The sequence below is a fragment of the Bombina bombina genome, chromosome 3 (genome assembly GCF_027579735.1).
Source record: "Bombina bombina isolate aBomBom1 chromosome 3, aBomBom1.pri, whole genome shotgun sequence".
Classification (NCBI taxonomy): Eukaryota; Metazoa; Chordata; class Amphibia; order Anura; family Bombinatoridae; genus Bombina; species Bombina bombina.
Genome location: NC_069501.1, coordinates 93,126,955 through 93,144,797, shown reverse-complemented (window position 1 = coordinate 93,144,797; position 17,843 = coordinate 93,126,955). Strand labels below are relative to the sequence as shown.

Here is a 17,843-nt window from a genome sequence, read left to right as displayed (position 1 = left end):
TTCTATTGTTCCATAGAGAAAAAGAAGAATAAATTATCATCTGCTATAATAAATTAACATCCCTGAGTCCTCATACAGATTAAGTGTTAAATACTGTGTTCCCATTATGAATCCTTATATTAAAAGGATTATTGAGTCCCAGAATGGATCAGTAAAAGAGGATTAACCTCTTAAGTGCTCCAGCCCTCCTGTACCTAGAAGGCAAAATCGCTTACCTTAGATCCATTTGCATTCAAAATGCTGATCCTCAAGATGTGGCAGGCACTACGCTTCCTGTCATGGACCTGTAGGAAAAAAGAAAGAACAGAGTAATTAACTCTGGCTTTCTACAAAGAGGTAACAAAGTGTTAAAAGTAAAGCAAAGACTTCTTCACCACCTCTTAACTGCTGAAAGCCACTACTACTCTTATTCAAGAGATTGACATGAACACAGCTAGACCTCAATCCTTGCTTTCAGGGAAAAGTACCCATAAAAGGATTAAAATCTTCAGACATCAACTTCGCACAACCCCTTTTGACAGAGGCAAAGAGAATGACTGGGGATTATGGGTAAGGCAGTTACACTTAACATATTTGCTGGGGTGCTCTTTGCCTCCTCCTGCTGGTCAGGAGTTGAATATCCCACTAGTAATTGGAATGACGTCGTGGACTCTCCATGTCATAGGAAAGAAATTATTTACATTAAATTTATTGCCACTAGATTATCTAGTGTATAATGTTAGATGAAACAGTGCCAATCTAAGTTTGCATTTAAACCCCTGGGCATCAGATTCCCCAGTGTATATGTCCATCTTGCTTCACACTGTAACAAAGATTTTGCTCTGTCACCACCTCTAATGGGTGCCGGTATGTGGTCAATGATTGTATAGCTCAAATCGGCAACCCTGTGCCCTGCTTCAGTGAAATGTCTCGCTACTGGTTGATCCGATTTTTTCTTCTCTAGAGCAGGCTTTATTGCCGTCCCGTGCCGCCATATGTGTACTGAGAGTGTCCACAGTTTTCCTCACATAAAATTTGCCACATGGGCAATGTAGTAGGTAAACTATGTGTGTTGTAGTGCACGTTAGACGGTATCTTAGGTAATATTTTTTTTTTTTTTAAGGATGGCAGAAATATTTCCCTGGTGTTAAGCCATTGCAGGTGACACATCATATACATCTATAGCAGCCCCTAGATTGATTCAACCATGTATTGGTAATGTAACAGTCCCTGGGGTTCCAATTGTATACGGTAATCTCTTATGGATTTCGCTCTTCTAAATTCAATTCTTGGAGGTCTTGTAACTTGGAATGGTTGAGTAGTGTCAGTTTCCAGAATTGGCTAATATTTCCTTATGGTTGATGCAGGTCTCTCATCACATGGGTTATATGTAAGCACAATGGCCAATTGTATGTATGTATGTGTGTATATATATATATATATATATATATATATAATTATAAATAAGTGTATATATATATATATATATATACACACACAAAAAGAATGTCCAGGCACTCCTCTATATAAAAGATCCAAACATTATTCCATGTTTAAAAACAAAAATTTGTGTCAACAGCTTAGACACCACTCTGACAGACTCTGCAATAGTGAGGACGGAAGAGATATGAGAGAGGAGAGAGAGTGTAAAGAGAAGATATGGTCTGAGAGAGAAGGGAGGAGGTAAAAAGAGAGAATGAAGAGAGGAGGGAGTGGAGAAAGATAGATGAGAGATGATATATAAAAAAAAATTCCAGGTCTACTATGACCTCACATTAATCTCAAGACTCTCTGCTTTCTCTCAGTTCAACAACTTCCTTTTTCTGTCCAGTTGTTGGTTTACCAAGAACTCTAGTTGATGTTGCTAACTGCTATGCACTTAGTTTTGTTAATGTATTACTGAATGTAGCATTATTTAATTTATAGTATAAAACAAAAACTATAATAAAAAATTCCTGCACAATAAGGTGTTTCGCATATAAAGGGGGGGATTAGTGGATGTAGGGTGGGATCAAAAGTGGTGAGTAACATTTTGGGCTGGCTATTAGCATAGGGCTTGAAATTTTGAGCCCTGCATGTACAGTATATGTATGTACTCATTCTTAAAGCCCTTTGCTTTTTTTTTTTTTTTTTTTTTTTTTTTTTTTTAACACCTGAGACCTAATATCTTTGAGCCCTTATAACTTTTTTGTGCAATATTTTTTTTATAAATTTTATTAGATGGTGTTATTATGAGTGTAGAGAGATGGAAGTATTGGCGCTTACAGCTAGGATAGATCTAAAATATATAAATTTGAATAAAAAGTAAATATATAAATATATTAAAATAGTAAATAATATGTCTCTAAGTATCTAAGTATGTCTGTATAAAATGACAAGCACTATTGTAAAGCACTATTGTAAACTTCCAAGAAAATTTATTAGAAATACAATGTCTAAAATGTCAGGCATATACACAGTAAGAAATAAGTAGGAAAGGATATGCTGGGCAGTGGAACCTAACTCTAAGGACTAGCTCAAACAAGCAGATTACAGTAGAGGTACAATGTCAAGCAGAGCAGTTCCCTAGTTCTAATTAATAAGCAAAAAATACATATGTAAAATCGACGATAAATAAGCTAAAATAGCACTCAAAGGTGTGTATAAGTATAACACTCAAACAGTAAAATCTGGACGTCCAGTTCATACAGCTAGAACAAGTAATAGATAAATAGATAAAAAGTATAAAAAATATATAGGGATATATGGAAAAGCCTGTATAGAATCAGTGCACTTAGTCTTTTCTCTATGCAGCGTAGGTTTTTGTATACCACCAATAGTATCTAATACACTATGCTCTCAAATGTAGTTGATCTTGCTCATTGAGTATTGGATCAAACTTTTGCACATTTGAGAGTGGTACCTTGTATTGCGTTAGTAGGAATAAGAAGGCGGCTGTCTGTAGTGGAGTATATTGGTCCTTTTGATTTTGTCCAGTACACAGGCGGTGTCCTCTACCCGCCTCTTGGGAGTTACAGGAGCGGTGTCACTGGTAACCAGCTTGGGCTTTGCTGGCGTCCTCTGTTTCCACACGGCAAATCACGTGACTCCGTGTCGGTCGTCAGGTAGCGTGTAGTCGTGTCAGCTGACTTTGCTGGTGTCCGCGTACTCTCTGCTTTCAGTGAAAGCTAGGCCGGTCTTTCTGGGATCTGTGTATCAGAAATCTTCCTTCCTGGTTTACGGCTGCAGGCAAACTCTCTCCATAAGAGAAGTGGCAGCAATAAAAAATGGCAGCAATCCTCTTATATTGTGCAAATAGAGGGTGAGATCTAAAGTGTCTCAAAGGTGGATGGTAGTTTAACAACTTCAACCATTATTATGAGTGTAACTGTACTTTTGTAATCTGTTTTGTGACACTTTTTGTTTTGCAAAACACTTAAACCAGAGCTCTGAGTACGCAGTAATCATTATAGCATAAATCGGGATTGCGTTTACTTTCAGCTTGTAATACAAGCAAAAAACCCTGCGATAAACCCCTTTTTGCTTGCGCGTAATTTAACGCTCCACTCATAATCTGCCCCAAAATGTGTAATTGAGAGCTTATGAACATTATACCAGGTGTATGTCCTCTTACGAGGGTGGATCCGAAAATGATGTTCCGGTTTAATTTTTAAATAGGGATGAAATGATCTTTATGCATACTTGTTTAATGGGACAGTAAGTGTAAATGTAAATTTAAACATATAGGGGGCGGAGCCAGCAGCGCACATGAGAGGTCGCAGGTTTTCAGAGCTCCGGCTCAACTTTATCTAAAAATAACCTAAGAGCGGATTTAATTGTGCAAATAACCTCTAACATTGTGGGATTGTTCATTTAAGCCTCATCTGGTATCTGGGGGACACTAATCTTAGCTACTTAAACACTAGTCGTGTGTTAGGTCTGGAAAGCCTACTCTGCAACTTCAAAGAAGGCGGCCATCTTACCACCCTCGTGAGAGCACAGTTGTTATGGGTCTCGAGCGATCTCAAAGTGTTTTGATGCTACTAGCACCGACTATCATCTGGATATCCACAGTACTTCCCCAATGGGCTTACAAATAAAGATGGCATCGCCACAACCCTCTCTTACACGGAGACAACGCTACCTACTTCATTTCCCCTGGCATAATATCTTTGAGGTAAATGTTGAAACAGCATACCTTGGGCTTGAGGCACAGATGTGGAGGATAGGTATAGGATAGAAAGGACATGTTATCACCTAAGCCACCTGGTTTGGCAGTAATACGGTAGATCCTGGATGAACTCTTACACCGGACTGCTTTGCACATTATTTTTTTCTACAGGCCATCCCTAAATCTCATCTAGGCTCAGTCCGTCTATGCAGCTTTACTTTGTACTTCGCTCTGAATACCACTGACTTTTGCAATAAGTTATTCAGGTTTTGTGTAACAGGTGCCCTAGATTGCTGGTGTTTATAATGTTATGGTTACACACTAAGGTCATTATACCCAATCAGAGTATACATGAGGACTGTTATCCATATTACTGAGCCAGCGAGTTGCAAAGTTAAAAATATATACTTTCCATCTATGAATATTTGGCCTGCTTAATAGGAGTAAAACCTCATGTAATTAAATACTATAGAGCCCACTTGTTACAGGCATGATATGATTATTGTTCGATCTTGAACCTAAGAGTTAGATAATCTATCCTAGTTTTCAGGGACCACATATAAAGCCATACTAGTTTAATGTACTCTCCTACCACAATTCATATCTTTTGGTCCTACTCAAAGATCATACACACTACTATATGGTAATAATTGTTTGCTTGTTAGAAGATTCCTTCTATTGATTTTATTTATCCCTCCTATAAGCATAAGTGGATATAATGGTATTTAATTACCTGGAATTTTTGTATTCACACTAACTGACGCATATAGAATGGAACCAATCGTTTAAAATGAGTGCTGAGACTCCTTATTTACATTTTAAGAATATTTTAGTTTACCTAAAGCTGACGTGGCTTTTGTGATATTACCTTTTGGATGGCTATCTCAACACCACTGTTGCTACATAAGATTCTACTAACTAGCTAAAGATTCTACTAACTTAGGCCTAGATTTAGAGTTCGGCGGTAGCCGTCAAAACCAGCGTTAGAGGCTCCTAACGCTGGTTTTGGGCGCCCGCTGGTATTTGGAGTCAGTGATTAAAGGGTCTAACGCTCACTTTTCAGCCGCGACTTTTCCATACCGCAGATCCCCCTACGCCATTTGCGTAGCCTATCTTTTCAATGGGATCTTTCTAACGCTGGTATTTAGAGTCGTTTCTGCAGTGAGCGTTAGAGCTCTAACGACAAGATTCCAGCCGCCTGAAAAAAAGCAGGAGTTAAGAGCTTTCTGGCTAACGCCGGTTTATAAAGCTCTTAACTACTGTACCCTAAAGTACACTAACACCCATAAACTACCTATGTACCCCTAAACCGAGGTCCCCCCACATCGCCGCCACTCGATTAAAATTTTTAACCCCTAATCTGCCGACCGCCACCTACGTTATACTTATGTACCCCTAATCTGCTGCCCCTAACCCCCACCGACCCCTATATTATATTTATTAACCCCTAACTTGCCCCCCACAACGTCGCCGCAAGCTACTTAAAATAATTAACCCCTAATCTTCCGACCGCAAATCGCCGCCACCTACGTTATCCCTATGTACCCCTAATCTGCTGCCCCTAACATCGCCGACCCCTATATTATATTTATTAACCCCTAATCTGCCCCCCACAACGTCGCCGACACCTACCTACACTTATTAACCCCTAATCTGCCGAGCGGACCTGAGCGCTACTATAATAAAGTTATTAACCCCTAATCCGCCTCACTAACCCTATCATAAATAGTATTAACCCCTAATCTGCCCTCCCCCAACATCGCCGACACCTACATTCAATTATTAACCCCTAATCTGCCGACCCGGAGCTCACCGCTATTCTAATAAATGTATTAACCCCTAAAGCTAAGTCTAACCCTAACACTAACACCCCCCCTAAGTTAAATATAATTTTTATCTAACGAAATAAATTAACTCTTATTAAATAAATGATTCCTATTTAAAGCTAAATACTTACCTGTAAAATAAATCCTAATATAGCTACAATATAAATTACATTTATATTATAGCTATTTTAGGATTAATATTTATTTTACAGGCAACTTTGTAATTATTTTAACCAGGTACAATAGCTATTAAATAGTTAAGAACTATTTAATAGTTACCTAGTTAAAATAATTAAAAATTTACCTGTAAAATAAATCCTAACCTAAGATATAATTAAACCTAACACTACCCTATCAATAAAATAATTAAATAAGCTACCTACAATTACCTACAATTAACCTAACACTACACTATCAATAAATTAATTAAACACAATTGCTACAAATAAATACAATTAAATAAACTATCTAAAGTACAAAAAATAAAAAAGAACTAAGTTACAGAAAATAAAAAAATATTTACAAACATAAGAAAAATATTACAACAATTTTAAACTAATTACACCTACTCTAAGCCCCCTAATAAAATAACAAAGACCCCCAAAATAAAAAATTCCCTACCCCTATTCTAAATACAAAAATTACAAGCTCTTTTACCTTACCAGCCCTGAACAGGGCCCTTTGCGGGGCATGCCCCAAGAATTGCAGCTCTTTTGCCTGTAAAAAAAACATACAATACCCCCCCCCCAACATTACAACCCACCACCCACATACCCCTAATCTAACCCAAACCCCCTTAAATAAACCTAACACTAATCCCCTGAAGATCTTCCTACCTTGTCTTCACCATCCAGGTATCACCGATCCGTCCTGGCTCCAAGATCTTCATCCAACCCAAGCGGGGGTTGGCGATCCATAATCCGGTGCTCCAAAGTCTTCCTCCTATCCGGCAAGAAGAGGACATCCGGACCGGCAAACATCTTCTCCAAGCGGCATCTTCTATGTTCTTCCATCGATGACGACCGGCTCCATCTTGAAGACCTCCAGCGCGGATCCATCCTCTTCTTCCGACGACTAGACGACGAATGACGGTTCCTTTAAGGGACGTCATCCAAGATGGCGTCCCTCGAATTCCGATTGGCTGATAGGATTCTATCAGCCAATCGGAATTAAGGTAGGAATTTTCTGATTGGCTGATGGAATCAGCCAATCAGAATCAAGTTCAATCCGATTGGCTGATCCAATCAGCCAATCAGATTGAGCTCGCATTCTATTGGCTGTTCCGATCAGCCAATAGAATGCGAGCTCAATCTGATTGGCTGATTGGATCAGCCAATCGGATTGAACTTGATTCTGATTGGCTGATTCCATCAGCCAATCAGAAAATTCCTACCTTAATTCCGATTGGCTGATAGAATCCTATCAGCCAATCGGAATTCGAGGGACGCCATCTTGGATGACGTCCCTTAAAGGAACCGTCATTCGTCGTCTAGTCGTCGGAAGAAGAGGATGGATCCGCGCTGGAGCTCTTCAAGATGGAGCCGGTCGTCATCGGATGGAAGAACATAGAAGATGCCGCTTGGAGAAGATGTTTGCCGGTCCGGATGTCCTCTTCTTGCCGGATAGGAGGAAGACTTTGGAGCACCGGATTATGGATCGCCAACCCCCGCTTGGGTTGGATGAAGATCTTGGAGCCAGGACGGATCGGTGATACCTGGATGGTGAAGACAAGGTAGGAAGATCTTCAGGGGATTAGTGTTAGGTTTATTTAAGGGGGTTTGGGTTAGATTAGGGGTATGTGGGTGGTGGGTTGTAATGTTGGGGGGGGGGTATTGTATGTTTTTTTTTACAGGCAAAAGAGCTGCAATTCTTGGGGCATGCCCCGCAAAGGGCCCTGTTCAGGGCTGGTAAGGTAAAAGAGCTTGTAATTTTTGTATTTTAGAATAGGGTAGGGAATTTTTTATTTTGGGGGTCTTTGTTATTTTATTAGGGGGCTTAGAGTAGGTGTAATTAGTTTAAAATTGTTGTAATATTTTTCTTATGTTTGTAAATATTTTTTTATTTTCTGTAACTTAGTTCTTTTTTATTTTTTGTACTTTAGATAGTTTATTTAATTGTATTTATTTGTAGCAATTGTGTTTAATTAATTTATTGATAGTGTAGTGTTAGGTTAATTGTAGGTAATTGTAGGTAGTTTATTTAATTATTTTATTGATAGGGTAGTGTTAGGTTTAATTATATCTTAGGTTAGGATTTATTTTACAGGTAAATTTTTAATTATTTTAACTAGGTAACTATTAAATAGTTCTTAACTATTTAATAGCTATTGTACCTGGTTAAAAATAATTACAAAGTTGCCTGTAAAATAAATATTAATCCTAAAATAGCTATAATATAAATGTAATTTATATTGTAGCTATATTAGGATTTATTTTACAGGTAAGTATTTAGCTTTAAATAGGAATAATTTATTTAATAAGAGTTAATTTATTTCGTTAGATAAAAATTATATTTAACTTAGGGGGTGTTAGTGTTAGGGTTAGACTTAGCTTTAGGGGTTAATACATTTATTAGAATAGCGGTGAGCTTCCGGTCGGCAGATTAGGGGTTAATAATTGAAGGTAGGTGTCGGCGAAGTTAGGGAGGGCAGATTAGGGGTTAATACTATTTATGATAGGGTTAGTGAGGCGGATTAGGGGTTAATAACTTTATTATAGTAGCGCTCAGGTCCGCTCGGCAGATTAGGGGTTAATAAGTGTAGGCAGGTGTCGGCGACGTTGTGGGGGGCAGATTAGGGGTTAATAAATATAACATAGGGGTCGGCGATGTTAGGGCAGCAGATTAGGGGTACATAGGGATAACGTAGGTTGCGGCGGTTTACGGAGCGGAAGATTAGGGGTTAAAACTGTAATGCAGGGGTCAGCGATAGCGGGGGGCGGCAGATTAGGGGTTAATAAGTGTAAGGTTAGGGGTGTTTTAGACTCGGGGTACATGTTAGAGTGTTAGGTGCAGACGTAGGAAGTGTTTCCCCATAGGAAACAATGGGGCTGCGTTAGGAGCTGAACGCTGCTTTTTTGCAGGTGTTAGGTTTTTTTTCAGCTCAAACAGCCCCATTGTTTCCTATGGGAGAATCGTGCACGAGCACGTTTTTGAGGCCGGCCGCAGTCCGTAAGCAACTCTGGTATCGAGAGTTGCATTTGCGGTAAATATGCTCTACGCTCCTTTTTTGGAGCCTAACGCAGCATTTGTTTTAACTCTCGATACCAGAGTTAAATTTATGGTGCGGCCAGAAAAAAACCCGCGGAGCGTTAACAGCCCTTTTACCGCCGAACTCTAAATCTAGGCCTTAGCTTGCTGTTCCACTGTGTTGAACATTTACTGGAAGTTTTCATATATATTTGTGTGCACTATTCATTAGTCTTTTCAAGTTTTCGTTATTATACCAAATTGTATATCTTTAAATGTAGCAACACAGCTTTCAACATATTCCATTATCATTGATAATTATTTCTACCTTTGCGATATGTATTCTTTGTTATAGTATCATAAATAACTGTACCGTGGTCATAAGCTAACCCAAGCCAAAGGTCCGCTATCATTTTAGAAGCAGCCTTTCATAGTTAAATGTGCTCTATATCTCAGGGGTCTTCTAATTCCCACAGTCCATTTTTGCTTATGCCTACAGCTCGCATACTTATGTTAATTTACCACATCTTAACTTAATCAGGCTACCTGTTTCATTTATATAGAGCCTTACATGGATACGTCAGACTATAGAGCTCATTATACTCCTTAAACTTAACCCAAACTGATATATCTTTTGTTAGGAGTGTGTCAGACCCGAGCGGAGGCTAGAGGTTATAATCCACTCGCCACTAAGTTTAGCTGTATAGTTCACGAGTATTCTTAGTGTGTGACATAGTGTGCAAATTCATAACCTGCTGCTGTAACCACCGATATACTGTGACACATAGCCTTATTTTGAAGCCTCTGACATGCTTCTAGCACAGGCTGGACCTGCATTACTGCTATTATTTATGCTTTATTATTATTATTATTATTATTTCTTATGCACTACATCTTAAGCTACATAAACCATGTCAGCTCTGAGAACATAGGGCTTGAGGCTCCACTGTACTAGGTATAACATCAGTCCAATATGTAATTAGCTTATTTCTATTTTTCCCTTGGTAACTCATATGCTCATGAGACTTTAAATATGGTTATGTCGCCTTAAAAGGTTAAGAACCACCTCCCCCCATCACATAATATGCCTCCTAGATTAGGAGGACTACCTGTGTGGTTTATCTTGCCTATACCACAACACTTATTAATCTCTTAATAGTAAATCTTAAATTTTACATAGACTATAAAAATGTAAAACCTATTTTTCCAGTTATAGCACAGAAAAAATAAATAAAACCTGAGGTAAACATAATAAGATCCATGAGAGGTCTTTTATATTGTAGACAGCCTTCTGTTGTAGCAAATTTCTCACTTGGTCAGGGGTCCATGAGCAGCCCTTTAAATGAGAGTGGAGGCTTAAACTTCCATTGGCATGATCGCATTATGTCTATATATAGCATTACTTACATTATCTACCTTGTTGTCTTGTTAGTGGACATTGCTAGCAACGTCTGTATTCATACTATATTTACTCTATGATGAGCCCTGTAATATGTTTCCTGTGATAGCAATTACGGAATGCTTTAATGTTTTGTTTGTATGCCAAATCTTACCTCAATAAAATAATATAAATATATATATATATTAAAATATATACATATGGAACATTTTTTTAAAATGTATATTGTTCATAGAAGAATTGCCTGCTGTTTTGTGGCTTGACTGACCTTGTTAGGCGGGATCAGACTGATACACTTCAGGAAAGTAATCTGTGAAAAGCACTATTGTGCTAATAGAGGCTGCTCCCAGGTGGTAAATTGAACTGTTCTTTCTGTGTGTTTGTGTATGTATATATATATATATATATATATATATATATATATATATATATATACACACACACATATGAGTTTCAACAAATAAATAAAAATGTGTCCAGATAAAAGAAAAAACAAATATAACGCACACATTTTAATGAAATCTAATATACTTTGTTTTTCTGTCAACAGTAAAAGCTCGGACAGCTCAGCTATCAAAAATCAAGTGGGTTATCAGCATTGTATTCTATGTCTTACAGGTAAGTGATATTTTATATTGTGTAGAAACAAATGTGTATAAATAGTTGTTTGTATAATTGTATAATCAAGTGCATAATAAAAAGACACTGAAATATCACATACGTAATTTTAAATAAGCAGTAGAAAGAAACATTTTGTGTTTCATGTCCCTTAAAGAGTAGGAAAGTTAACCAGTTTCTGCATGCACTGCATTTGAATCATGAAATAAATAAAAAAAAATGGGTTTCATACCCCTTTAAGTAACATTTATCAATAACAGAGAATATTCTAATGTTAAAGGGACATGAAACCCAAAAATTTTCTTTAATGAATCAGATAGAGAATACAATTTTAAACAACTTTCCAATTTACTTCTATTCTTTAATTTGCTTCATTCTCTTGTTATCCTTTGCTGAAAGGTTTATTTAGGAAAGCTCAGGTGCAGCAAATAACCTAGGTTCTAGCTGCTGATTGGTGGCTGCATATATATATATATATACCAATTTTCAATGGCTCACCCATGTGTTCAGTTAGAAACCAGTAGTGCATTTCTGCTCCTTCAACAAATGATACCAAGCGAATGAACCAAATTAGATAATAGAAGTAAATTAGAAAGTTGTTTAAAATTGTATTCTCTATCTGAATCATGAAAGAAAAAGATTGGGTTTCATGTCACTTTAAGTATTACCCCCCACACAGTTTTTTTCTAATGAAAATGTCCCAATATGGATAGTGTGTCTATAATATGTTACACATGCAGTGTAGCAATGCCTTTTCCTTCAGACTGAGATTTTTGTTTAGTGCAGACAAGTGTGATAACACCAGTGATAATAAACACAACATAAAATCACAGAATAGAGCAATAAACTGTTCTAACTATGCATAACAAAACTCTGTATGTGTTAGATAAAACCGAGCAGTAGTAACAGTTCATTCTTAGGTGATATACTAAAGGCTAAATAAATCTAGTACTCACAGCATTAATCTAAAAGGAATACATTTGAACAAAATGTGGTCAGAGCTTTAAGACATATGGGTGCACATATCACTAGGGCTTGTATACTAAGGCAAGCACACATTTGCAAGTAAATGGTTAACTGCAGTTGCAAATAAAATTAGGGTTTTTGTTGCACTTGTATTCAACACCAAAGACAAACACACCCCTGCTTGCTACAACGCTCCTGCTTCTCTCTTGTTATTTCTCTCTGGAAATAGAAGTAAAAATGAAACTTCTAGAGTGTGCAATTTAAAAAAAAAAAAAAAAAAAGGAAAAATTACTTCTTCTCTTGGTATTTTTTTTTTTTTTTCAATTTAAAGATTTTTATTGATGTTTTTCAATTCTACAAAATATCAACTTTCAAAATATATAAACTTTGATCAAGACAGTTTTGATTTCAACAATTAAATGACAGAGAAGTAGTGGGAGTCGCCCCTCCGAAAGTTCAAGTCCATAGTAAACCTTCATTGTTTGTTCCGGTCCATTCTGGGATAGAGCTTACTTTATATTGTAAGGAGGTCTAACTCCCCCCACCCTCAGATGCAGCATCTTGAAGTCCATCAAACTCAATCAAGATGGCACATATTATGATCCAAGATACTTAATAATCTATTTATATAACTGATTGTCAAATAAAATGATCTTTCAGGTAGAATTTATATTAAAGGAAAGAAAGTGATAGGGGCCGGGAAAAGAGTGGGGCCCTAGATCTAAAGAGCATATAGGAAAAGGGAGGTATTGAGTGGAGAGGGATGTGAGGGGAAAAAAAAAGGGGGGGGGCGTGGGAGATGGTAGATAAGGGAGGCACACGGACAGGGAGAGGTGTGATGTTTTTAGGTAGTGTTATGGAGTTGACCAGAGTAGTCAGTCTGTCAATTATTTAGTTATTCTGTCAGGTTATGTTAAGTGGTGGGAATGTGTTCTCTCCAAAGTTCCGTCATGAGATGGTGTATATCAAGTTTGTCAATTTTCATGAAGTGGTAGCGCTCCAATACAAGGAGCTCAGTCGTCTGCAAGCGCCAGTCTTCCAGAGTTGGGGATTCTAATGGATTTCCAGTGTTTTGGAATGAGTTTTTTTGCACCGTTTATCATCAGTAACAATAGAGAATTTGCAACTTTGTTTTGTGTTTTATGAAGGTCCTGCAACATAAGGGCTTGGTTCTTGAATGTAAGAGTCGTTTCAAAAATCTCTGATATAGCTGTAAAGACGTCTCCAGAAGTCGACAATCGCTGGACATGTCCACAAGATATGTAACATTGAGCCCCTATGGCTGCACCCCCTCCAGCAGTCGTCTGTAATTTGCGAGTTCGTTTTGTGTAGTCTGGTGGGGGTGAGGTACCATCTGCTAATAAACTTAAAATGCATTTTAAGTTTTAATAGCTGCCTGGAAAGAGTTCCTCCACACAACTGTGCTAGTATCTGAACCTGTCTCTCTGTCCCATGCTTGTGTGTATGTTGGAAGTATTTGTTCGTTGTTCATCAACATTTGTTTATAGAGAAGTGATATAGTGTGTCTTGGTGGTGTCTGTTGTACACATAAGTGCTCAAACCAAGATCCAAAGAGGATCTCATCCCATTGCTGTAATGTTTCTAGTGTTGTAATATTGCCTCTGTCCAGCGCGAAGTGTAGCACCCCCATCCCCTTAGTCTATATGGGAGTCTGTTTGCCGTTTTTGTGTGTGATATCTTTAATAAAATCTAGGTTATTACTTCACAAAGTTATGATATTTTGAATTGTATTACGAGACCAAACATATTTAATTAAAATAAAATAATTTGTTAGGCAAACTAGAAATCGGTTTAAAATAAAATTGTCTAAATACTGAATTTGAATACCAGGTTGCTGCATTGAGACTATTCTGACCACAAACATATTTAATAAAGGCTTTAGCTTCTATGGCCCCTCTAAAAGAATGAGGGATAAATACTGGCTTCCATTTTAGTCCATTTAACCCAGCTTGCTTTTAGAATTGGGGGCAAATGAATGAGCAAACGAGATAAGTAATTGTTTAGAAGAATGTTGTCTGAGGCGAGCAGTTCTTCATTCATATTCTTGTAGGTAACACACTACAAAGAATAGAGGTTGTTCTATAGGAAATATTGAAATTAACTCCTTTAGGTAAAAAACATTTTGTCATCATAATCAATAGCTTTTATATCAGAAACCTTTCTAGAGGAAAATAAGCAAAGTTACAGGGACAGTATGAATTGTTTTTCACTTAATGTATTTCCAATGACTTGTAGAGTATAAAATGTATAAGAAATTGCATTTTCAGGTTTATTTGTGTATATGAAACAGTTGGGTTTGTGCTTTAAAACCACAACCTATTCAAATGGGTGGAGTTTGCAGGTAAAATTAGATCTCATTATCACTTTGTGCTTCATCATCTTATATTTTTCTGTAAGCCAAAGCTCAATACTAAGGCCTGATGATCGAAAGTGCTGCCAGGCAGCAATATATTCAAAAGGGATCAGATGCGATGTCAAGAATGCCGGCGAAATATAAAACTAAAAACCCCTCTAGTTTGGTAAATAGACTTTCAATATTTTTATCTACAGTGGGATACAAGGTGTTCCCTTCTGGATTAAGGCCCTGATTGTGGCTCAATCTTTTGAGTGCTCTTTCAGAAGTAGATAACATGTTGGAACAATGCTGAGCTGTACTCCTATGCAAAAAAATCTTAATACAAAGCGAGGAAGAAATAAGATAGATAAGTTATATATACCTTCAAATTAGGAGGCGCTGAAAACAAACAATAAAAAGATGCTGTGGTATTCCCACAGCTTAATGATATATTTGTGATTAATGTTCAGCAAATACCATACGTAATGTATTGATATACTTATATCACCAAGTCCAATGTCTCTAGGATAGATGAGTAAACCTAATCCCAGGGTTATTAGGTAGAGCAATCTTCTGGTAGACACAAAAACTGGCTGCACTCTCTCCTCCCACAAATGATATGATATGACTCTTAAGGAGTAATGATAAAACAAGAGAGGCGCCGCATGTGTGTAATCAATAAGGTTATAGATGTTGAATGGACACAAGTTTGTGCGGGGTACTCACATTTGTAAAAGGCACCCCACTGTGCCAAATAGTGCAAGCTGGATCTTTTACAGCAATCCAGCTAGCTGAATTTCCGCAATGCAGGAACACAGAATCCTCAGTGTTAGGCTCAGGTCACAGGACTCAAGGTAGTGTAAGCCCAAGTATTACAACAGTGCACTGAGTGTTAAAATGTCAAGTACATTTATTAAAATGATATAACATTAAGTAAAAACACTCTTTCTCTTGTTAAGTGTATCCAGTCCATGGATCATCCATTACTTGTGGGATATTCTCCTTCCCAACAGGAAGTTGCAAGAGGATCACCCACAGCAGAGCTGCTATATAGCTCCTCCCCTCACTGCCATACCAGTCATTCTCTTGCAACTCTCAACTAAGATGGAGGTCGTAAGAGGACTGTGGTGTTTTATACTAGTTTATTTCTTCAATCAAAAGTTTGTTATTTTTAAATGGTACCGGAGTGTACTGTTTATCTCAGGCAGTATTTAGAAGAAGAATCTGCCTGCGTTTTTCTATGATCTTAGCAGAAGTAACTAAGATCCTTTGCTGTTCTGACATATTCTGAGGAGTGATGTAACTTCAGAGGGGGAATAGCGTGCAGGTTTTCCTGCAATAAGGTATGTGCAGTTAAAATATTTTTCTAGGGATGGAATTTGCTAGAAAATGCTGCTGATACCGAAGTAATGTAAGTAAAGCCTTAAATGCAGTGATAGCGACTGGTATCAGGCTTATTAATAGAGATACATACTCTTATAAAAGTGTATTTTAAAACGTTTGCTGGCATGTTTAATCGTTTTTTACATATGTTTGGTGATAAAACTTATTGGGGCCTAGTTTTTTCCACATGGCTGGCTTGAATTTTGCCTGGAAACAGTTCCCTGAGGCTTCCCACTGTTGTAATATGAGTGGGAGGGGCCTATTTTGGCTTTTTTTGCACAGCAAAAATTACAGACACAGACATCCAGCTTCTTCCTGCATGTTCCAGGACTTCTCTGAAGGGCTCAAAAGGCTTCAAAAGTCGTATTGAGGGAGGTAAAAGCCACAGTAGAGCTGTGGCAGTTGTTGTAACTGTTTAAAAAACGTTTTTGTCATTTGTTATTCCGTTTTTAGTATTAAGGGGTTAATCATCCATTTGCAAGTGGGTGCAATGCTCTGCTAACTTATTACATACACTGTAAAAATTTCGTTAGTGTAACTGCATTTTTTCACTGTTATTTCAAAATTTGGGAAAATTTGTGTTTCTTAAAGGCGCAGTAAAGTTTTTTATATTGCTTGTAAACTTGTTTTAAAGTGTTTTCCAAGCTTGCTAGTCTCATTGCTAGTCTGTTTAAACATGTCTGACACAGAGGAACCTACTTGTTCATTATGTTTGAAAGCCATGGTGGAGCCCCATAGGAGAATGTGTACTAAATGTATTGGTTTCACCTTAAACAGTAAAGATCAGTCTTTATCTATAAAAGAATTATCACCAGAGGGTTCTGTCGAGGGGGAAGTTATGCCGACTAACTCTCCCCACGTGTGAGACCCTTCGCCTCCCGCTCAGGGGACGCACGCTAATATGGCGCCACTTACATCAGGGACGCCCATAGCGATTACCTTGCAGGACATGGCTGCAATCATGAATAATACCCTGTCAGAGGTATTATCTAGATTGCCTGAATTAAGAGGCAAGCGCGATAGCTCTGGGGTTAGGAAAGATACAGAGCGTGCAAATGCTGTTAGAGCCATGTCTGATACTGCGTCACAATATGCAGAACATGAGGACGGAGAGCTTCAGTCTGTGGGTGACATCTCTGACTCGGGGAAACCTGATTCAGAGATTTCTAATTTTCAATTTAAGCTTGAGAACCTCCGTGTATTTCTTGGGGAGGTATTAGCTGCTCTGAATGACTGTAACACAGTTGCAATTCCAGAGAAATTGTGTAGGCTGGATAGATACTATGCGGTGCCGGTGTGTACTGACGTTTTTCCTATAACTAAAAGGCTTACAGAAATTATTAGCAAGGAGTGGGATAGATCCGGTGTGCCCTTTTCCCCACCTCCTATATTTAGAAAAATGTTTCCAATAGACGCCACTACACAGGAATTATGGCAGACGGTCCCTAAGGTGGAGGGAGCAGTTTCTACTTTAGCAAAGCGTACCACTATCCCGGTTGAGGACAGTTGTGCTTTTTCAGATCCAATGGATAAAAAATTGGAGGGTTACCTTAAGAAAATGTATATTCAACAAGGTTTTATTTTACAGCCCCTTGCATGCATTGCGCCTGTCACTGCTGCGGCGGCATTCTGGTTTGAGGCCCTGGAAGAGACCATACAGACAGCTCCATTGAATGAAATTATTGACAAGCTTAGAACGCTTAAGCTAGCTAACTCATTTGTTTCTGATGCCATTGTTCATTTGACTAAACTAACAGCTAAGAATAAAGGATTCGTCATCCAGGCGAGTAGGGCGCTATGGCTTAAATCCTGGTCAGCTGACGTGACTTCAAAGTCTAAATTACTCAACATTCCTTTCAAGGGGCAGACCTTATTTGGGCCTGGCTTGAAGGAAATTATTGCTGACATTACTGGAGGCAAGGGTCATACCCTTCCTCAGGACAGGGCCAAATCAAAGGCCAAACAGTCTAATTTTCGTGC

The 17,843-nt window shown here is 38.0% G+C and overlaps 1 protein-coding gene across 3 annotated transcripts in view; it reads left to right on the top strand.

The window, feature by feature from the left end:
* Positions 1-17,843, top strand: part of GET1 (guided entry of tail-anchored proteins factor 1) — a 326,846-nt gene that overhangs the window by 86,799 nt on the left and 222,204 nt on the right. For all 3 annotated transcript variants that reach the window (XM_053705922.1, XM_053705923.1, XM_053705921.1), the window contains exon 3: positions 11,091-11,158. In XM_053705922.1, coding sequence (XP_053561897.1) covers positions 11,091-11,158 — 68 coding nt within the window. The remainder of the gene's footprint in view (positions 1-11,090; positions 11,159-17,843) is intronic.